At 38.6% G+C, this 22,747-nt stretch overlaps 1 protein-coding gene across 1 annotated transcript in view; it reads left to right on the top strand.

Annotated features, from left to right (window-relative positions):
• The window catches only part of Sec23a (SEC23 homolog A, COPII coat complex component), a 57,774-nt gene that overhangs the window by 19,558 nt on the left and 15,469 nt on the right, over window positions 1–22,747 (top strand). The window contains exons 8-15 of the mRNA XM_070026944.1: window positions 1,492–1,650; window positions 3,555–3,670; window positions 5,412–5,535; window positions 8,693–8,773; window positions 10,027–10,116; window positions 12,017–12,123; window positions 16,584–16,737; window positions 20,665–20,742. Coding sequence (XP_069883045.1) covers window positions 1,492–1,650; window positions 3,555–3,670; window positions 5,412–5,535; window positions 8,693–8,773; window positions 10,027–10,116; window positions 12,017–12,123; window positions 16,584–16,737; window positions 20,665–20,742 — 909 coding nt within the window. The remainder of the gene's footprint in view (window positions 1–1,491; window positions 1,651–3,554; window positions 3,671–5,411; window positions 5,536–8,692; window positions 8,774–10,026; window positions 10,117–12,016; window positions 12,124–16,583; window positions 16,738–20,664; window positions 20,743–22,747) is intronic.

The raw sequence follows: 22,747 nt of genomic DNA, 5'->3' as shown, positions 1-22,747 counted from the left end.
AGCAACAGGAATAATGAAGCAGAAAAAGATGCCTTTTCTTTTTATTGCTATGTATTTAAGCAAGAGAAATGTTTATAGGGATTAGGTTTATAGATTATTTTTTTATTAGCATTTTTTTGTCAGTCTTGTGGTTTGAATTCGGAGCCTGGGTGCAGTCCCTGAGCTCTTTTGCTGTAGTCCAGCACTCTGCCGCTTTGAGCAACAGTGTCACTTCTGTTTTCTTGTGGCTAATTGGAAGTAAGAGTCTCAAATTCTTTGTTGTTCAGCTGCCTTCAAACAGTGATCCTCAGACCTCAGCCTCCTGAGTAGCTAGGATTACAGGTGTAAGCCACTAGCACTTGGTTATAGATTCTTTTAAAATTAGAAATATCTGCCAGGCCCCAGTGGCTGACACCTGTAATCTTAGCTACTCAGGAGGCTGAGATCTGAGGATTACAGTTCAAAGCCAACAAGAAAGTCCGTAAGACTCTTATCTCCAATAAACCACTCATAAAACCAGAAGTGGCACTGTGGCTCAAGTGGTAGAGCACTAGCCTTGTGCTGAAGAGCTGAGGGACAGTGCACAGGCCCAGAATTGAAGCCCCACAATCGACCTAAAAAAAATGTATTTAGAATTTTATTTTATTTATTTATTTTTGCTGAGTACTGTCCCTGAGATGCTTTTGCTGAAGGCTGGTGCTCTACCACTTGAGCCACAGTACCACTTCTGTCCTTTTCTGCTTATGTGGTATTGAGGAATCAAACCCAGGACTTCATGCATGCTAGGCAATCACTCTACCACTAAGCCACATTCCCAGCCCCCTATTTAGGATTTTAAAAGAGAATTGAACAACTTTTTTTTTTTTTTTTTTTTTGCTTTTTGCTGGTCATGGGGCTTTTTTTTTTTTTTTTGTCGGTCGTGGGGCTTGAACTCTGGGCCTGGGCGCTGTCCCTCAGCTCTTCAGCTCAAGGCGAGCGTTCTACCACTTGAGCTACAGCGCCACTTCCGGTTTTCTGGTGGTTTATTGGAGATAGGAGTCTCACGGTCTCTCCTGCCCGGGCTGGCTTTGAACCGCGATCCTCAGATCTCAGCCTCCTGAGTAGCTAGGATTACAGGCGTGAGCCACCAGCGCCCGGCTGGTCATGGGGCTTTAACTCTGGGACTGCATGCTGTCCCTGAGCTCTTCAGCTCAATGCCACTTCTGGTTTTTTGGTGGGTAATTGGAAATCAGAGTCTCATGGACTTTCCTGCCTTGGCTGGCTCTGAACCATGATCCTCAGATCTTAGCCTCCTCAGTAGCTAGGATTATAGGCGTGAGCCACTGGTGCCCAACTTTAATTTGGTTTTAAAAATTGGTTTTAAACATTGATTTCCTAGAAATAATGCTAAGTCCTTAGAAATAATACTTTTCTCTCTTTAGAAAAAATATATTACAACTCATTATCAGAGATGAATAACTGCATGTTTTTGTTTTCTTGAACCTCTTTTGATGAGTTCCCTGTTTCCTACAGTGCACTTTTCCCAACACTGGTGCTCGCATCATGATGTTCATTGGTGGTCCTGCTACTCAGGGGCCTGGAATGGTGGTGGGAGATGAATTGAAGACACCTATAAGATCCTGGCATGACATCGATAAAGATAATGCCAAATATGTTAAGAAGGGAACTAAGGTAATGTTGTTTTGTAACTTTTTAAAAACTTATTATAACATGAGTATAGTTTTAAACACTTCCACCCACCCCCTTATGGTGTTGATGGAGAAGGAATTCTAGGCCTTGAACTTGTTTGGCATTCAGTCTCCCCTTTGAGATTCACCTCCTAAAAACAGGTATTCTTTTTATGGGAGGGGAAGAATACACCATTTTTGACAGTAATCTGGTATGAAGTATGATACTATAATACTATTCAAAGGCATAATATTTGCATATGTGTGTGAATATATATATTTGTGTGAATATATGTTGAGCCATGTCTTCATGGCTCTGGTTTGAAATACTGAAAAACTTAGAAGTGGGTCTGAATAAGTATCTCTAAAGATACTCCGGTGAGAAATCCTGTGTGTTTTAAAATTTTTTGTGTTACAGAATATCTTTCTTTTTAGGAAAGTCTAGTACATTTTGCAGTTTTTCTTTTAGGCATTAGGCAGTCTCTACTGTTTCCTGTTCATAGTTAGAATTCACTGGCATTTTTTTTTTTTTTTTTTGATGTTGTTGGTCATGGGGCTTGAACTCTGGCTGGGCGCTGTCTCTGAGCTCTTCATCTTAATGCCAGAGCTCTACCACTTGAGCCATGGTGCTACTTCTGTTTTTTTGGTGGTTAATTGGAGATAAGAGTCTCATGGACTTTCCTGCCCAGGCTGGGTTGGAACCACTATCCTCAGATCTCAGCCTCTTCAGTAGCTAGGATTACAGGTGTGAGCCACTGGTGCTAGGGTGGCATCTTTTTCTCGTGAATTCTTTTCTATTCCTCTAATGTTACATTTTGGAATTTGTGCAAGGATATTTCATTAATGATGATTATGGTCTCTTTTATATTGGTTATGCTTGTTAATATCCCTGTTAATTTTTAGTTCAGGTTTAGTTGTGCTGTTATTTCATATTTTTAACAGTCATTATATTTTTGAAAACATTTAATGACAATTTTGTCACTGTTAGTAAATGCCTTTTTTTTTTTTTTTTTTCTGGTCCTGTGGCTTGAACTTGAGCCTGGGTGCTGTCCCTGAGCCTTTTTGTGCTTAAGGCTAGTGCTTTACCACTTCAGTCACCGCACCACTTCTAGCTTTTTCTGAGTAGTGTATTGGAGATAAAGAGTTGCATGGGCTTTACTGCCATAGCTGGCTTCAAACTGTGATCTTCAGTTCTCAGCCTTCTGAATAGTTACAGTAGGTATAAGCCTGGCTTAAATGCTTTTTTTCCCCCTGCAAACTAGTTTTCCTTTTGAACTTGTAATTTTTCTTTGTTAGAGCTACAGAAAATAGTTGAAATTTTCTTCCTGCTTTTGTTATTATTTCTTTTGATGATTTTGTCAACTTGACAAAGGTAGAAAAAAGGAATTCTGTGTTGTTCTATCATGCTTATTATGAAAAATAAATATGTTCCTATTATTTTATTAAGAAATTGTGGCTTTAGGGCTGGGAAGGTGGCTCAGTGGTAGAGCGCTTGCCTTGCATGCATGAGGCCATGGGTTCGATTCCTCAGCACCACATAAGCAAAAAGAAAAAAGCCGGAAGTGGCACTGTGGCTCAAATGGTAGAGTGCTAGCCTTGAGCTGAAGAGCTGAGGGACAGCGCCCAGGCCCAGAGTTCAGGCCCACGACTGGACCCAAAAAAAAAAAAACCAACCAACCAAACAAACAAACAAACAAAAAAAGAAATTGTGGCTTTGAATAAAACATGAAATGGTCATATTTTAGCAGTTGTATCATTTTTATGAAACATTATAGAAAATCAAATAACAAATATTTAAGTTAGGTGATTTTTCTTTAAGTCTTAAATTATTTTGATCTGTTAATAGGAAAAAGATATGTAAAATGAATGTTTTAAAATAATTTGATTTAATTAAAACATCTCTTACAGCATTTTGAAGCATTAGCTAATCGGGCTGCTACAACTGGCCACGTTATCGATATCTATGCTTGTGCATTAGATCAGACAGGCCTCCTGGAGATGAAGTGCTGTCCCAACCTTACTGGGTATGTATGGGAATTTGTAGAAGTTATATAATTATAAGTTAATAATGACAGTTTACAAATATAAACCAATAATGATAGTTCAGGAAAATAAAAGTATCTTTGTTGTCTCACTACTTCAGAACAACCTCTGTTTTGTCCATTGTGGGGCTTGAACACTGGGCCTGGGCATTATCCTTCAGCTCTTCAGCTCAAGGCAGCACTCTACCACTTGAGCCACAGGGCCACTTCTGGCTTTTTCTGTTTATGTGCTGAGGAATCAAACTCAGGGCCTCATGCATTCGAGGCAAGCATTCTACCACTGAGCAACTTTCCTAGCCCCTGTTAATGATTTTAGTGTGTCTTTTTCACTTTTTTTTTTTTTTTTTTTTGTCGATTATGGGGCTTGAACTCTGGGGCTGGGCATTGTCCTTCAACTCTTCAGCTCAATGCTAGTGCTCTACCACTTGAGCTACTGTGCCACTTCCATTTTTCTGAGTGGTTTATTGGAGATAAGAGTCTCATAGACTTTCCTGCCTGGGCTGGCTTTGATCCACGATCCTCAGATCTCAGACTCCTGAGTAACTAGGATTACAGGCATAAGCCACCAATGCCCAGCTTACACTTTGACTTTTTTTTTTTTTTTGGGTCCGGTTGTGGGGCCTGAACTCTGGGCCTGGGCGCTGTCCCTCAGCTCTTCAGCTCAAGGCTAGCACTCTACCACTTGAGCCACAGCGCCACTTCCGGCTTTTTTCTTTTTGCTTATGTAGTGCTTAAGAATCGAACCCAGGGCCTCAGGCATGCAAGGCAAGTGCTCTACCACTGAGCCACCTTCCCAGCCCACACTTTGACTTTTTTTAAACACAGAATTGTAAAATCACAAGTTCTGCTTCAATTTTTTTTTTTTTTTTCTCAGTCATGGGGCTTGAGTCTGGGTCTGGGCACTGTCTCTGAGCTCTTCAGTTCAAGGCTAGTGCTCTCCTACTTGAGCCATAATACCACTTCCAGTTTTCTGGTAGATAGAGATCAGAGTCTCATGGACTTTCCTGCCCGGGCTGGCTTTGAACTGCGATCCTCAGATTTCAGCTTACTAAGTAGCTAGTATTACATGCGTGAGCTACCAGTGCCTAGCTGTGTTTTAAAATTTTAATATCCCAAAGTTTTATTACTTCAGTAGCTTTTTTTTTTTTTTTTTTTTTTTTGGTCAGTTGTAGGGCTTGAACTGGACCCCTGGGCATTATTCCTCAGCTCTTCAGCTTGAGGCTAGTGCTCTGCCATTTGAGCCACAGAGCCACTTCTGGTTTTCCTAGTGGTTTATTGGAGATAAGAGTCTCATGGACTGCATTTTTTATTTATAATTTCCAGACTCTAAAACGTAGCCAAATAAGCCATTTGCTGGTTGCTCATAGCTGTAATTTTAGTTACTTAGGATGCTGAGGTCTCCGGATCATGGTTTGAAGTCAGCTCAGGCAGGAATGTCCATAAGGCTTTTATCTCCAGGTAACCACTAAAAAGCCTAAGTGGGACTGTGTCTTAAGTAGTACAACACCAGCCTTGAGTGAAAAACCTAAGGGACAGCTTGTAGGCCCTAGTTTGAGTCCCAGTACAGGTACATATGCATACATGCAAATGCATACATACACACACACACATTTTTGGAAATAGTTTGAAAGTTTCTTGTAACCTTGGGTGGTAATATATGCATATGTAGCATGTGACCTAGATAACTATTACATACATTGTGTTTTGTTTTTTTTCTGTGCAGCGGGTATATGGTGATGGGTGACTCTTTCAACACTTCCTTATTTAAGCAAACTTTTCAACGAGTCTTCACCAAAGATATGCATGGACAGTTTAAAATGGGCTTTGGTGGTACATTAGAAATAAAGGTAAGAACTCAAACTTGAAATGTGTGTTATGGTTATCAAGAGGAATTTGTAGGCTTGATCTTACTGTAAAAATATTAGTCAAACACAATATATGTATTGAAACCTTAAGTGGGAAATTTGGTTCACTGGGAAGATCTGTCAACATTGTATATGTGCAGTGAGACTAAGCATTTCTGGACATTTGTGAATAAAGTAGAATTAAATAGATAAAAATTCGTTTAACTCTATTGTTTACTTATATTGGATGTAATTTTTTAAAGTGTTTTTGTTTGATCATTTTTGAGACAGGGTCTTGCCGTGTAGTCAAGGCTGACTGACCTCTTAACTCTTGGTCCTCCTGCCTCAGCTTTTTGAATGTTGGAACAGGCATACTTTCACTGCACCCAGTTGTATGTTTTATCTTTTATTCTTGCTAAATTTATTTATTTATTTATTTTGTCTGTTCTGGGGCTTGTACTTAAGGCCTAGGTACTGTCCCTGAGCTTCTTTTGCTCAAGGCTAGCGTGCTACCACTTGAGCTGTAGCACCACTTCTGGCCTTTTCTGTGTATGTGGTACTGAGGAGTTGAACCCAGAGCTTCGTACATGCTAGGGAAGCACTCTACCACTGAGCCACATTCCCAACCAAATTGATGTAATTTAGTGTTGTTTTCTCTTTTTAGGTGCATAAATTATCTAACTTAAGAGGAAACTATTCTTTTTTTTTTTTTTTTTGGTCAGTCATGGGCTTGAACTCTAGGCGTGGGTGCTCTTCAGCTCAGAGCTAGTGAGTGCACTACCGCTTGAGCCACAATGCCACTTCCAGGCATTTCTGTTGTTGTTGTTGTTGTTGTTTTTTGGTCGGTCGTGGGGCCTGAACTCCGGCACTGGGCACTGTCCCTCAGCTCTTCAGCTCAAGGCAAGCGCCCTACCACTTGAGCCACAGCCCCACTTCTGGCTTTTTCTGCTTATGTGGTTGACGAATGGAACCCAGGGCCTCATGCATGTAAGGCAAGAGCTCTACCACTGAGCCAACTTCCCAGCTCTCTATGTATTTTAAACTTGAAAAATGTCATTTCAAACTTGAAATGATACAAAACAATTTTGGGTTAGCTACACAGTTATTAATTCATTTCAAATTTGGATTTAAAGAAAATCTAACGACAGTTATATGCAGATAGTTTATATGCATAAACACTGATTTTGAAGCTTTATTAAATAAAATATAAATATATTAATTATAATGCATTTATATACATGTGTGTTTATATAAAGTATAATACATAAATTATAAATAAACTACTTATTTATTTATTGATACCAGTACTGGGGCTTGAATTCAGGATTACAGTGCTCTTCTTTAACTATTTTAGCTAAAGGCTGGCACTCTACCACTTGAGCCACAGCTCCATTCCTGGCTTTTTGGTGATTAATTAGAGATAAAAGTCTCATGGACTTTTCTGCATGGTCTGGCTTTGAACTGTGATCTTTATATCTCAGCCTCCTGAGTACCTAGGATTACGGGTGTGAGCCACCAGTGCCCATCACTATTTTTGTTAATCTTCTTATATCATTGAATACTTTCTGCCTATCTAGCATTATATGAGGAATTTGTAGAGGTGTCAGGATACCTAAAGTTAAGGTCTTATTGTAAGTGATGAGAAATGAGACTAACATGTAAAAGAATGAAATAACAGTAGGAACTAAAAGTACTCTAAAAGTTCAAAGTTCAAAGGAAAAAAGGGAACATATGTAGGACATTATTTATTCTAGGGGAGTTTTGTTTTGCTTTTTTGTTTTTTCAGGATAAGAGGAGAGTGCATTTTAGTTAGGAACTTAAATGTGAAGAGTCAGGTGAGAATTAACATGAAATGCTTGAGGAAAATGCTAAGTGATAGTAGCTAATAGCTGGTAGGTTTGGGGAAATAAAAGCAACAACAGTGTCAATTTTGTGGGTAGGTTGTTGTTTGAAGATACATATATCTACAGAAATCATTTGTAGGTTAATAAAGAACCTTTCTTTTAAATAAAACTGTGATTCGAATTCAGGATCTTGCACTTGCTAGGCTGATTGCTGTACCACTTGAGCCATACTTCCAGCCCTGAGAACTGTGTTTTGAGTAATAAATCTGACAGTGGTATTCAGGATTGGTCAGTAAAAATAATCTCAAGAACACACATAGGCCTTTTAATGTTTTCAGGCCATAATATGGAAGCTTAAATTTTGGTGGCTGTAGAGACTGGAAAGAGATCATTCTTTTTTTTTTTTTTTTTTTTGGGGGGGGGGGGTCCGGTCATGGGGCCTGAACTCTGGGCCTGGGCACTGTCCCTCAGCTCTTCAGCTCAAGGCTAGTGCTCTACCACTTGAGCCACAGTGTCACTTCCGGCTTTTTTCTTTTTGCTTATGTGGTGCTGGGGAATTGAACCCAGGGCCTCATGCATGCAAGGCAAGCGCTCTACCACTGAGCCACCTTCCCAGCCCCTGGAAAGAGATCATTCTTGAAGATTTAATTTTCTGTAGAGATGAGGTGGAAAACATCCACCTTCAGGCCCTATAAGGTTCTTAAAATCATTTGGTACAGACACTTAATGCTTCTCTCCAGCTGTCTGTGGTCCTCCTTCCTGTATTCACAGTTTTGTATGGCCTTAGAATGATACTATAAATATCCAAATGACTCTTGGCAGAAAAATGGTTTCCTATACCTGCTATCAAGGAACAACAGTATATGATGTTTACAGTTTGGGAGGAGGAAATGTGAATTACGAGTATGCTGAGTTTGAACTCAGGGTCAGGTTTCCAAATGGAGATTGACTATGGCTGATTGAAACAGAGGATTAAAATTAGGCATTGATTTTTATTTATTTATTTATTTATTTATTTATTTATTTATTTATTTATTTATTTGCTTGCATATGTGGTGCTGGGGAATCGAACCCAGGGCCTCATGCATGTAAAGCAAGCACTCTACCACTGAGCCATCTTCCCAGCCCTAGGCATTGATTTTTAAATCTGATATTTATCAGTGTAGAAGTACTCAACAACCAGTTATTTTTTAATGTTAGTCTATTTTCATTGACTTCCTAGTATTAAATATGGAGGGGTAGCTTAAATTCTTAAATACTTACGGACATCTGGTCTTGTCAGGGGAAATCAAACATAGTATATTCTTATTTTGCAGACCTCAAGGGAAATAAAGATTTCAGGAGCTATAGGACCCTGTGTGTCTCTTAATTCTAAAGGACCCTGTGTGTCTGAAAATGTAAGTCACTTTTATTGTAAAAGAAAATACAGTTAATTCTCAGACAGCACTAAACCTGAAGAGGCAGACTTTAGCATTCCTTTTGAATTTATTGTATGAGTTGTTTTATATGGTTCACCTTCTCTTTGTCGATTTCTGTTCGTGTTTGTTCTTTTCACATAGGATTTCCCATCTACGGCTAAATTAAAACTTTCATACTTTATATCAGTCCTTTGTTTCCTATGCCTTTGTTATTCCTTGCCCTAGTGTTTCTTAAAACTTTTTTTTTAAGGTTTGGAAATTTGTGTACTTCTGAAAGTAAAAATCAATTCAATATGAATTTCTGTTACTAGAATAAGCAGCAAAATTACCAACTTGGCAAGATTGAAGTTTCTATTCCCTTATTTCTTTTTTTCTTATCTAGAGGAAGTGTGATATATCCCAAATCATAGAATCATGTAGCTCTAAAGAGGTCAATGAGGCAAATAATACAAAATAGGTAATTAGCCTTAAAAATGACAGTTACCAAACTAATTTTTTTTTGGGTCTGGTAGTGGGGCCTGAACTCTGGGCTTGGGCGCTATCCCTCAGCTCTTCAGCTCAAGGCTAGCACTCTACCACTTGAGCCACAGCACCACTTCTGGCTTTTTTCTTTTTGCTTATGTAGTGCTAAGGAATCGAACCCAGGGCCTCATGCTTGCAAAGCAAGCACTCTACCACTGAGCCACCTTCCCAGCCCTACCAAACTAATTTATAAGCAGTTTGCATATGTGTCAATTTTCTCGGGACTCTGCTTGGAATTCTGACTATACGTCTTGTCATACATACCTATGCCCTGTGTTAAGTGTCCATTTCCATAGATCACATACTTAAAAACAATGCACTAAAAGGTATATGCTTTTAAAGACAACAGAGTAAAAAGACCTTGCATCAGTACTTTTAATTTACTTAACAAAAAATTTGTGTATCTGAACAATTTTGTTACATAAAAATGGCTCGATTTTTATCTCATAATGTGTTTGTGATATGGTCTTAAAAGTCTTAAGCTTTTCACGTTCATTGAATTAGTTTAGACATGAAAACTTTGTTTCCTATGGAAGTTTTTTCCTTTTTTTAAATCTGAGACTGGGACTTGAACTCAGTATCTGGCACTTGCTTTAGCTCAGAGTGGTGCTCTACCCCTTGTGCCATGACTCCAGCCCCCATTTTCTTTTTAATATAAATTATACTAATAAAATGTGTTTTGTTGTTCTATGCTGTGTTTTGTTTTGCAGGAGATAGGAACAGGTGGCACTTGTCAGTGGAAGATATGTGGGCTCAGTCCTACTTCAACCTTAGCCATCTATTTTGAGGTGGTTAATCAGGTACGCCGTCCTGTATTTTAATATTGACAAGCAAATAAATATTTAATTTAGGCAGTGAATATTTCTTCTGAATTTTAGGATTTTTTTTTATAGTTCTGTGGATAATGTCAATGGTATTTTTTGTTTTTCTTCTTTTTTGGTGCAGGTACTGGGACTTCAACTCAGACCATGCATTCTATTTTTTTTTTTTTTTGCCAGTCCTGGGGCTTGAACTCAGGGCCTGGGCACTGTCTCTGAGCTTCTTTTGCTCAAGGCTAGCTCTACCATTTGAGCCACAGTACCACTTCTGGCTTTTTCTGTTTATATGGTACTAAGAAATCAAACCCATGGCTTCATGCATGCTAGGCAAGTGCTTTACCATTAAGCCATATTCTCAGCCCAGGCTATGTATTCTTTTTTTGGGTCTGGTCCTGGGGCCTGAACTCTGGGTCTGGGCGCTGTCCCTCAGCTCTTCAGCTCAAGGCTAGCACTCTACCACTTGAGCCACCAGCACCACTTTCGGCTTTTTTTTTTTCTGCTTATGTGGTGCTGAGGAATCGAACCCAGGGCCTCATGCATGCAAGGCAAGCACTCTACCACTGAGCCACCTTCCCAGCCCTCCAGGCTATGTACTCTTGTTTAGCGGTTTCCCACTCAGATCTGGTGCTCTACCCCTAGACTCATGCTTCCGGTCTGGTGTTTTTGCTGTTTACCTGTAGATAAGAATCTCTAGTACTTCTTTGCCTTGAGCTGACTTTGAATAGCAGTCCTTAGATCTCATCTTCTGAGTAACTAGGATTACAAGTATGAGCTACTGGCACCCGTCTTTATTGATTTATATTGAATCCATAGATTGCATTCTTACTATGGACCTTTTAACAATATTTATTCTTTCGGTCTTTCAGTTTATGTCTTGTTAAATTTCTGTCATTAATATTTTGAACTTTTCATCTGTAGTTAAATTTATTCACAGGTATTTTTGTAGTTGTTACAAATGGAATAACTTTGATTTCTTCTTCTTCCTTGATTTTCTCCCACTCCTTCCCTCTCCTCTTTTCCTTTCTCTACTTTTCTCCCTTTCCTATCCATGATAGGGATTGAACCCAGATCTCAATTGGTAGGCAAATGCTCTACCTCTGAGTTACATCTCTAGCCCTTGATTTCTATTATAGAGAGTTTGCTATTTTATTTTTGTATTTTTTTTGCTGAATTGTATCTTTTGTCTTTGTATTTTGAGACTTTGCTGAATTTATTCTAATATTTGGAGTGAAGTGTTTTGAGTTTTCTGCATATATGAAAGATTGTGTCATTTGCAAACTGTAACAGTTTAACTTTCTCTTCCAGTTTCAATGCCTTTTTTCTTTCTGTTGCCTGATTGCTCTGCTCAGAACATGTAGTACTATGTTGAGTAAAAGTAGTGAAGGTGGGCACTCTTATTATAGCTCTTGAAAGAAATTTTTCAGTTTTTTTTTCTATTATACCTCTTGATATAATGATAGTCATGGGCTTGGTATGTATTGCTTTTATTATGTTGAGGTTTTTTTTTTAATAAAAAATTTGTTCAGTTTTTTCATCAGGAAGAGGGATGTTGAATTCTATCAAGTGCCTTTTCTGCATTTATTGAGATGATTATAATACAGTTTTTATCTTTCATTCTGATGTCCTTCATTCTAAGAGATACCAGTTTTTGTTTGCATAGGTTGACCTAATCCATATATCCCTGGGAAAAATCTCATTCATTTAAGAGTTGGTATTCGTTCTTTACATATTTGGTAGAATTCTATAGTGAAGCCATTTAGCCCTGAGCTTTTCTTTGATGTGAGACTTTCAACTTTCGAATGAACATTTATAAGTATTGAAGAATATAATTGTATGATGACAGTGTAGTATATTTTGCTTAGGTTTTACTTCTTTTACACAGCATAATGCTCCAATTCCTCAAGGTGGACGTGGTGCAATCCAGTTTGTGACACAGTATCAGCATTCAAGTGGCCAGAGGCGCATCCGAGTGACCACCATCGCCAGGAAGTAAGTTGTATTTAATTTACTTAGCTAAACTACTGTATGTTACGCTCCCCTTCCCAGTTCTTGTCTTGGTGAAATTCATTATTAGAAAGTGAACATTTGTAATTCAGAGCCTTTAATTTCTTTTATTTTCGTATTAGCTAGAATATCCATTGATAAAAACTGTAAGAGCATTTTTTTTTTTTTTTGGGTGTGTCAGTTCTGGGGCTTGAACTCAGGCCTGGGAACTGTCCCTGAGCTTCTTTGCTTAAGGCTAGTGCTCTACCACATGAGCCACAGTACCACTTCTGGCCTTTTCTGTTTATGTGGTACTGAGTAATCGAACCCAGGGCTTCATGCTAGGCAAGTGTTCTACCACTAAGTGACCTTCCCAGTCCTGTAAAAGCAAATTTTAAAAGTACTCCTAGACACATGCTTCAAAATTTTTTATTTACTTTATTCCCATGAGAGGAAAAAAAATCAAATAAACATTTTACTTAATAGGCAATAATATATATACTTATATACATATTTACATGTCAAATCCACCATATATATTTTATATAGTAAAGTGATAAATCACATTATTTTTCAGTTGGTGATGGTCATGTATATGTATATATATTAGCTACTTAATGTATCTGTGAAGTTGTCATTCAGCTTCTGTTCAGTGGATTTGTGACTCTTACAAGATAGTGTGAATGCAAATAACCATACTGGGTCTGCCTTGTGATGGTGTGGTATAGACCAGAAAATTAAAAATATAGGAGGAAAATTTTGAAACTGTTACTACCTGAATTCTCTCAGGATCACAGCAGAATTGATTACATGAAAAATTTATGTATAATTGGTTCAACGTTTGTTCAGAAGTCCATAAGAGCTGTGTCTGAAGTGAGGTCCTTTACAAATTTGGATCAGCTAAAATATGACCAAAAAGTAGTGACTTTGAAATATTAAGTAAATCAAATAAAAATCAGTGTTTACCCAGGAGGAGTTTGACTAGATTGGGCTTATATAGATAACCACTTAATAAATTACTGCTCTTTCATACATAGTTATCAAATTAATTTCCTAGACTGAAATTATTACTTAAAAGTTTTATTAGTGCATATTAATTGTACAAAGTCTTGGCTTTTTGTTGACATTTGTATTGTATTCACTTTATTATTCCCCCTCTTCTTTCTTCTTTCACATCTGTAATAGTCCTTTTTGTACTTTCATGTTTTTTTAATTTATTTAATTCATTATTATTATTATTTTTTTTATTGTGAAAATACTGTACAGAAGGGTTACAATTACATGGGCAAGGTAATGAGTACATTCCTCACCCCCCACCCCCCCTTGTCATGGGACTTGAACTCTGGCCTGGGCTACATTTCTTATCAAGCCTCCTCCTTTGTTTCCCCTTCCCATCCCTTCCCAACTTCTACCCACCCCACTCCACCCTCCCCCCCCCACCACCCTCACCCCCCCCAAAGTTGTATTATTATTATCTTTAAGTAGTTGTACAAAGAAGTTCCCATTCTACAAAACAGTATATGAATACAAGGTGTCTGACATAATGTTCTTTTTTTATAAGTTTTTCCTAAATTACATATTGGAGAAAACAATTGGCCTATTCAATAGGCCACTGATGTCTGCAGGCCTATGGGTCTAGAGACTGCTGTTGAGGATAAATCATTACCTCTGTGTATTTTGAGTAGTTCTGAGCATCTATAACTTGAAGCCACATGGAGGACTATCACTACAACTTCTGCTGTTCACATTGACATGGTTATGAAAAACCAGATCTTAAAGAATTCTGCAGATTCTTGATTTGTTTTTCTCATAATATCACCCAGCTTGCACCAAAGACATGCCTTTCAATAAATCTTAGATTTTCACTTAAGCACTTAAAATAAGCACATTACATGTTCTTAGGATTTCTTAGGCTTAGGATTTCTATAAGTTTTACTTTTTGCTTTTTGCTTTTTACCATTTGCTTTTTGGGAGGTATTTTTCACAAATTGAGGGTGGGGAAACAATTTAAACACAACTGATGATAAAGTATGACTGAGAGCATCTCTGAATCAACTTGAGCTATAGAATGCCCACATGAGAGTTAAAAAAATTTTTTTTTTGAGATCTCCTTTGGTCTTTTCAAAATTTATTTATTTTTTTCACTGTGGTTGGTCAGAACTGTGTGCAATAAATTCACAAATAAGGACAGTCTTATTCTACTTGCCCTTGTGAGTCTGGCTTATTTTGCTAACATGATTGCTTCCAGTTCCATCCATTTTCCTAGTCTTTTTGTATGTATGTGTGGCTGTACTAGGGTTTTGAACTCATGCTTCTTGACTTTCTGGGCAGCGGCTATACCACTGAGCCACACTTGCAGGCCTCTTTTGCGCTGGTTATTATTTTATTTGCTGGTACTGTGGCTGAACTCAGGGCCTGGGAGCTGTCTCTTAGCTTTTTTGCTCAAGGCTAGCATAGCACTCTCCTACTTGAGCATACCCTCTGGCTTTTTGGTGATTAGAGATAAGAGTCTCTGGTTGGCTTTGAACTGTAATCCTAAAATCTCAGCTTGTTTATTTATTTATTTTGGTGCCAATCCTGGAGTTTGAAATTACCCTGAGCTCTGTCTCTGAGCTCAAGGTTAGCATCCTGCCACTTTAGGCAGAGTTCCACTTCTGGCTTTTGGAAGTTAATTGGAAATAAGTCTTGTGCACTTTCCTTCCTGGGATGGCTTCAAATTTTAGTCCTCAGGCCTCAGCCTCCTTAATATAATTATAGGTGTGAGCCACCAGCATTAGGCTGCATTAGTTATTTTTGAGATAGGGTTTTGCTTCCTGCCTGGGCACTGTGAGCCACCTATTTTAGGCTTCCTGTCATAGCTAGGATAACAGGGGTATGTCTCCTCATCCAGCTCTTGGTTGAGAAGGGGGGCCTTGTGAACTTCTCCGTCCAGGCTGGCTTTCAACCACAGTCCTCTAAATCTTGGCACCCCTACCTACACCAAGTAGCTAGGATTACAATACGAGTCTGTAACATTGTTTTTACATTCTTTGTGACTTAATATGATTCTAGTGTGTATACTTATAATATACAGTATGTATAATTGCAATACCTTGGCTATTAAGAATAGTGATATGATAAAAAAGGTTATGCCATAATCTCTCTAGTAAGATGACTTTGATTCTTCTGGATGTAATATATACTCAGACATGTTATAGGTGGATTATGGTAATTCTGGTTTTAACTTTTGTAAAACCTCTATACTGATTTCCATAGTCTCACTTAAATTTTTTGTTTTTTGTTGGTCATGGGGCTTGAACTAAGTGCCTGGGCAGTGGTTGCTGAGATTTTTTTGCATAAAGCTAGCACTCTACCACTTTGAGCCACAGCTCCATTTCAGGTTTTCTGGTGGCTAATTGGAGTCTCATAAACCTTCCTGCCCAGGCTGCTTTGAACTGTGATCCTTAGATCTTAGCCTCCTGAGTAGTTAGAATTACTGGCATGAGACAAGCGCCCAGCTCAAAGTTTTTTCAATTATGTGATTTTTACCACTAATCATTGACTGATTGAAAGTCTCTGAGTTGTTCATGTTATTAATTTTTCTGTGGAACAAATGGTTATTAGGCTGAGAAGAAACTTTTACTTTTCTATTTTTATAAAATTGAAGAAGTAAAATTATAAAATCTGATTAGAGATGTGTATGTCTGAGGTATGTGCATATTGTTATTTTTACTTGTGAAAGTCTTGATGTTTTCAGGAAATGTAACAGGAGACAAGACTGTACAATTCAAAGAAATATTTTTAGATTTGGTTATTTAAAAAAAAGCAGTAGTAAAACTACTGTTAATGATTTCTTTAAAAAATGAGAGTTTGTATAGGAACCATTGTAATTTGAAATATTGAAGTTGTCTTATGTATCTTAAATGTAAATGTCTGTGGTGTCCAGCTACAGTGTTTTGGTTTTTCTTTTTTTTTTTTTTTTGGTCGTGGGGCTTGAACGCTGGGCCTGAGTGCTGTCCCTCAGTTCTTCAGCTCAAGGTGAGCGCTCTACCACTTGAGCTACAGCGCCACTTCCGGTTTTCTGGTGGTTTATTGGAGATAGGAGTCTCACAGTCTTTCCTGCCCGGGCTGGCTTTGAACCGCGATCCTCAGATCTCAGCCTCCTGAGTAGCTAGGATTACAGGCGTGAGCCACCAGCGCCCGGCTTTTTTTTTTTTTTTTTTTTTTTTAATTTGGTCTATCGTGGGGCCTGAACTCTGGGCCTGAGCACTGTCCCTCAGCTCTTCAGCTCAAGGCAAGTACTCTACAACTTGAGCCACAGCCCCACTTCCAGCTTTTTTTTTTTTCTGCTTATGTGGTGCTGAGGAATCGAACCCAGGGCCTCATGTATGCAAGGCAAGCACTTTACCACTGAGCCACCTTCCCAGCCCCCAGCTACAGTGTTGTAATATAACCAAGTGACATTTCTGTGCTTTTTTACTCTCTAGCTGGGCAGATGCTCAAACTCAAATCCAGAACATTGCTGCTTCTTTTGACCAGGAGGCAGCTGCTATTCTGATGGCCCGGCTGGCAATATATCGAGCAGAGACAGAAGAAGGGCCAGATGTGCTGAGATGGCTGGACAGACAGCTCATTCGATTGGTAAGAAGTAAATGTAAATTTTCCAAGTCTGTGTCATTCATTTGTAATAACTTTTTTTTAGTGGATAATCACCTTTGAAGTATTTAGTATACCTGAAGAATGGTATGATGGACTCCTGTTTAGTTATCATGATAGTAGCACAATAATAACTATTAGAATTTGTCATTTACAATAAACTAATACCTATTTCCTTAAAAGGATGGAATGGCAAATGTGTAACCTATTATTTTTCTATTTAATTTGGCTGGTTTGAAATTTAATTTTATCTTCTTAACTGTTCTTAATTTTTTTTGAGTGTTTTTTTAATTGCTACTATGGTTTTTGTTTTATTTTCTGTGCTGGTCCTAGGGCTTGAGTTCAGGGCTTGGTTTGCTGTCCCTGAGTTTCTTTTGTTCAAGGCTAGAGCTCCACCATTTGAGCCACAGAAGCTCCACTTCTGGTTGTTTTAGTAGTTAATTAGAGATTAGAGTCTTATGGATTTTCCTGCTTGGGCTGCTTTGAACTGAGATCTTTAGATCTCAGCCTTTGGAGTAGTTCGGAGTACAGTTGTGAGCCACCATAGCCCAGCTTGGTTTTTGCTTTCTATTTTTATTTTAATGGAATGTTTAAAATATGTAAACCTTCATATAAAATTACACATACAAAAAACTATATACAAGTTTTAAAATTATCTGATATAGATCACCAGATGTATACTAGTAAACTTATTGGTAATATTACTTTATTTGAGTTTTTAAAAAAACATTTTAGGAACCCATTAGTTACATTCTGATCTAGAAAACCATATTAAACTCAGATTCTTTTTTATCCTAATGGAGTTTAAACTCAAGGACTTGTACTTGCTAAGCAGGTGCTCTACCACTCTACCATTTCCTGCTTCAGTTGTAGGTCTTAAATTTTTATCTGGACAGGGCTGGACCTTGATCCTTCTACGTTATAGCCTCTTGAGTAGATGGATTATAGATATTTGCTTATTTGATTGAAATGGGGGGTCTCAGTAACTTTTTTACCCTGTCTGGCCTCGAACTGCAATCTCCTTGATTTCTGCAGGTGTTAGCCCCAGTGTCCAGCCAATAAACTATTTTTTAAAATCACAGATACATAAATCTTCAGCATCATCTGATATGTTGTCGATGCCTTAAGTTATTATATTGTTTTAAATGGAACCTCCTTTTTGGTTCTGGTGATTGGATCAAAAGCCTTGTGTCTGCTGACATTTCACTTAACTTGTGGACATTAGTATGACTTTTCACTTTCTGGGTAATAACTGTGTTCTGAAAGAGCTTGCTTCCTGAGCCTTTTCATTGCAAGTGACTTAGTCTTGTCTTGAGAAGTAATCAGCACTTTTACTTGTCAAGTGGCTATGATTTGTAGTAAAGTGCTTTTTCCATTTTGCTTAGAGCTATTGTATTTGTAGGTTGCTACATACAACATAGAATTGAATAGTACAATCTTGAGTTATCAGCCTCGTAAAAACCATTTAGTACCTTCCATTTCAAAGATAGACATTTCTATGTTCCTTGCATGAATGCAGTGAAATGATCTAGAGGATTGTAATTTTTTTGAGTTCTGAGTTAGCTTAGGCTCTCTTTCCTCACACCTTATTCTCAAAAATTGCCATGTTGTTTGACATGTTTGTAAATTACACTCATAAAATATAAAATAGGGCCTAGTAAATAACCAAATGAAACAATTGCAGAAAGTATAAAGCCTTACCATATAATTAATCTCTCATCTACATTTTCTGCATCATGCAACATTTACAACAACAGTAAAATGTTTGGGCCAGAGGATGAATTATGACATAGTGAGAATTTCATTTAGGTCTGTGTGTGTGTGTGTGTGTGCGCATGCGTGCGTGTGCGTGCCAGAAGGCTGATGTTAGAAAATTTCAAGCAGGCAAAAGGAAAGAAGACAGAGACCTCAGCAGATCACAGCAGGCTTTAGTCAGTGCTGCAGAGGGACCCCAAGTAACACTGACCAGAGTCAGAGAAACAAGGAGTTAGGAGCATGGGAGTTTTGAGATTTAAAAATAGTAGGATGTGAAAGTTTTAGATTTATAATGTCTTCATTGTTGTAACAAAAGGTCATATTTTGAGTTTGTGATGGCTTAGCAGTACTGTACCTTCAGATAAGGCCATAGTGATTTTTTTGCTGAGGATAGCTCAAGGATGGGTATTCTGTTAAGATTCCCAGGGGTGAGGGGAGGTGACAGAGGAGATTGCCAGGGGGAGATTCCCTGCGTGACCGTGGTCAGTGGGCCACATCAAAGTACCAGAGCAAAGCAGATTCTCATCAGCTGGCATCTAAATTTGAGTCACCACTCCATTCCCAGTTTTTTTGGTGGTTAATTGGATATGTCTGGTGGATTTTCCTTCCCAGCTGGCTTTGAACTATGATCCTCAGATCTCAGAATCTTGAGTAGCTAGACTCTCTATAGATCTTCATTTTCTGTCATCAGGAGAGTTTGTCTGTTACCAGATTGTTATTCTCTCTGATTTTCTTTTCTTCAGCTCTTCTTTTTCTTGATATTCTTTTCCTCCCCTTTTTTTTATTGGTGTCGAGCTTGAACTCATGGCCTGGGCACTGTCCTTGAGTGTCTCTGTGCTCAAAGCTAATGCTCTACCCCTTGACTTACAGCGCCAAGAGTGTCATGGGGACTTTTCTACCCCAGCTGGCTTTGAACCGAGATCCTCATTGTGCCTCCTGAGTAGCTAGGATTACAGGCATGAGCCACTGGTACCTGGCCTTTCTTGGTATTTCTGTATGCCAGATTTTATATTAGCAAGTTACCTTTGTAGCTATTTTGGTATTTTAATTTTTTTTTCTTTTTGCCAGTCCTGGGGCTTGAACTCTGGGCCTGGACGCTGACCATGAGCTTCTTTTTTTTTGACCATGAGCTTCTTTTGCCCAAGGCTAGCATTCTGCCACTTGAGCCACAGTGCTACTTCCAGCTTTTTTTTTTTTTTATGTTGTATTAAGGAATCGAACCCAGAGCTTTATGTGTGCTAGGCAAGCACTCTACCACTAAGCCACATTCCCAGCCTATTTTGGCATTTTATTTTTTTATTAAAAAAAAGTTTTTTATTGTGAAAATAACTGTACAGAGGGATTACAATTACATGGGCAAGATAATAAGTACATTTCTTATCAAACATTGTAGCCTCCTCCTTTGTTTCCCCTTCCCATCCCTTCCCATCCTTCCCCCTATTTTGGTATTTTAATAGTGCATCTTTCTGTCAGGTATCTGTTTTTGTAAAGTCCTAGGAAGCTCAAGCTTTTGGTCAGCATTTAAGAATTTTTTATGTTACCATAGACACTTAGTTAAAACAAATCCAAACATTTTATTTTAATTTTTTGGTGGTACTAGGATTTGAATTTAGTGCTTTGTGATTGCTAGGCAAGCACTTTACTAGTTTGAGTTCCACATATCCCATCTGTCCCTAAATCCAAACATCTTAGGATGAGTTTTCATTTGTACTGGGGCTGAGTATTGTTTGTTCCTAAAAATTAAGTGTATTCTTATTTTTTTCCCCCTTTGGTCACGGGGCTTTAACTTGGGGCCTGAGCTCTGTCCCTGAGCTGTTTTGCTCAAGGCTAGTGTTCTACCACTTTGAGTCACAGCTCTACTTCTGGTTTTCTGGTGGTTAATTGAAGATAAGAGTCTCACAGACTTTGCTGCCTGGGCTGGCTTTGAACTGCGATCCTCAGATCTCAGCCTCCTGAGTAGGTAAGGTGATAGACATGAGCAGTCAGTGCCTGGCTATTTTTTTTTGCGTTGTAATCAGTATCTTGCTAAGTCTGTATGTAATGTTCCATTTTTGTATTTGCTTCCTAAAAACTTTTTGTAAACTACAACACATATGGGCAAGAATTTTAGCTTTTAGTAGTCCAGGAAGTCTGTCACTAACACTTTGTGTTTTACAGTGTCAGAAATTTGGAGAGTATCACAAAGACGATCCAAGTTCCTTTAGATTTTCAGAAACCTTCTCTCTCTATCCACAGGTGAGTAGATAAAAGGTCCATATTCTTTTCTTGGGCTGCTAGTAGCACTGAGTCTCACCTTTAGTAATTGTCTTCTCTTTACTATGTACTTGTTTTATTGAGTTACTCATTTTGTTAGACAATTTTTTGGTATAGCTAAGTAGTTAATACTGTGCTGTGGTTAGTCAATGAATTGTGTTTGGTATTCTTATTTTGTATTTATTTGGCAGAGTTTTACAATAAGTGTAAAGCTGATTATCTTTCCATGTGAGTCAAGAGCTTCAAATTAAATTACTGTGTTAATGGAAGGTCTTTATGTGAGATAATCTGACCAATGAGCTAGTCTTAGGGCATGCTATCATCACCTGAGAACAATTTTATTTGGCTGTATCAGGTAAAGAAAACTTTTTTTTTTTTTTTTTTGCGCCAGTCATAGGACTTTAACTCAGGGCCTGGGCAGTGTTCCTGAGCTGCTTTTGCTCAGGGCTATCACTCTACCATGTGAGCCACAGTGCCACTTGCAGCTTTTTCTGTTATGTGGTACTGAAGAAGGGAACCCAGGGCTTCATGCATGCCAGGCAAGCACTGTATCACTGAGCCACATTCTCAGCCCTAGGAAACTAATTTTTGTTTGGGTCTGGTCGTGGGGCCTGAACTCTGGGCCTGGGCGCTGTCCCTCAGCTCTTCAGCTCAAGTCTAGCGCTCTTCCACTTGAGCCACAGCGCCACTTATGGCTTTTTCTGCTTATGTGGTGCTGAGGAATCGAACCCAGGGCCTCATGCATGCAAGGCAAGCACTGTACCACTGAGCCACCTTCCCAACCCGGAAACTAATTTTTTACCCTGTAGAATTTACTGATTTACTTGTAGAACTTTCTTCAATTGGAAGTAATAGAGTCTACCCATCTATCAGGTTCATTTTATCTATTTTTTTTGAGCCATTGTTTTATTATGTAGCCCAGGCTGACCTTGAACTTGTGATCCTCCTGCCTCAACTGAATTATAGGTGTGTACTGTCACACACACTGAAATTTTGTTTTTGCCTATAAAACCTTTATCATAATTTTTTTTTTTTGTTGGTTGTAGGCCTGAACTCTGGGCCTGGGCGCTGTCCCTCAGCTTTTCAGCTCAAGGCTAGTGTTCTGCCACTTGAGCCACAGTGCCACTTCCGGCTTTTTCTGCTTATGTGGTGCTGAGGAATTGAACTCAGGGCCTCGTGCATGCATGACAAGCACTCACTCTACTACAGAGCCACCTTCCTAGCCCCTGTCCTAAAATTTGAGCTTTCTTTGTAGAGCTTTATTTTACTTTATTTTACCCCCAGTCCTGAGGCATGAACTCTGGGCCTGGGCCCTGTCCCTGAGCTCTGCTCAGGGTTTTAGCACTCTACCAATTGAGCCACAGTGCCACTTCTGGCTTTTTCTGTGATTAAATTGGAGATAGGAGTCTCATAGACTTTCCTGCCTGGGCTGGCTTTGAACTGTGATCCTGAGTAGCTAGGATTACAGGTGTAAACCACTAGCACCGGCTTTTATAATCCTCCTAAGAAGCTCCATTATAGTAGAGGAGACTTCTGTTTACTTCTGGTGAAGTTTTAAAAAACCGTGAAGAAGAGGTATGTCTTGGGGCATGTAAAATCCTTTCTGTTTGAGGAATTCCGTGTCTTCATTTTTTGCAATAGACAAAACCAGGACAAAGATTGGGGGTGTTAGAATATATATTAGGGTAAATTCTTCACACTTCCTTTTCTGTCTATGCCCCAAACCTTCTCTTTAGCATTTAGATCTTCAGAGTTCTTGCTGTCTCATCTTTTCTGCTTTCCCAGAAATAAAAGGCAAAGCATTTCAATGTTGTTTTTTATATGGGGTTTTCAAAATCTACCATCTTGTAAAAAGATCATTGTAAAAGGAAGTCTTCATCCCTAAAATATTACCTGAAAATTTACCAGTTAGATATTTTTGTGAGTCAACAGTAGAGACTGAAATAAGAGATGAAAGAGACTAGTATATTATGGACCAATGAAAAAG

The sequence above is a fragment of the Dipodomys merriami genome, unplaced genomic scaffold (genome assembly GCF_024711535.1).
Source record: "Dipodomys merriami isolate MVZ:Mamm:240054 unplaced genomic scaffold, mDipMer1.0.p SCAF_1, whole genome shotgun sequence".
Lineage (NCBI taxonomy): Eukaryota > Metazoa > Chordata > Mammalia > Rodentia > Heteromyidae > Dipodomys > Dipodomys merriami.
This window is presented reverse-complemented; position numbering and strand designations above follow the sequence as displayed.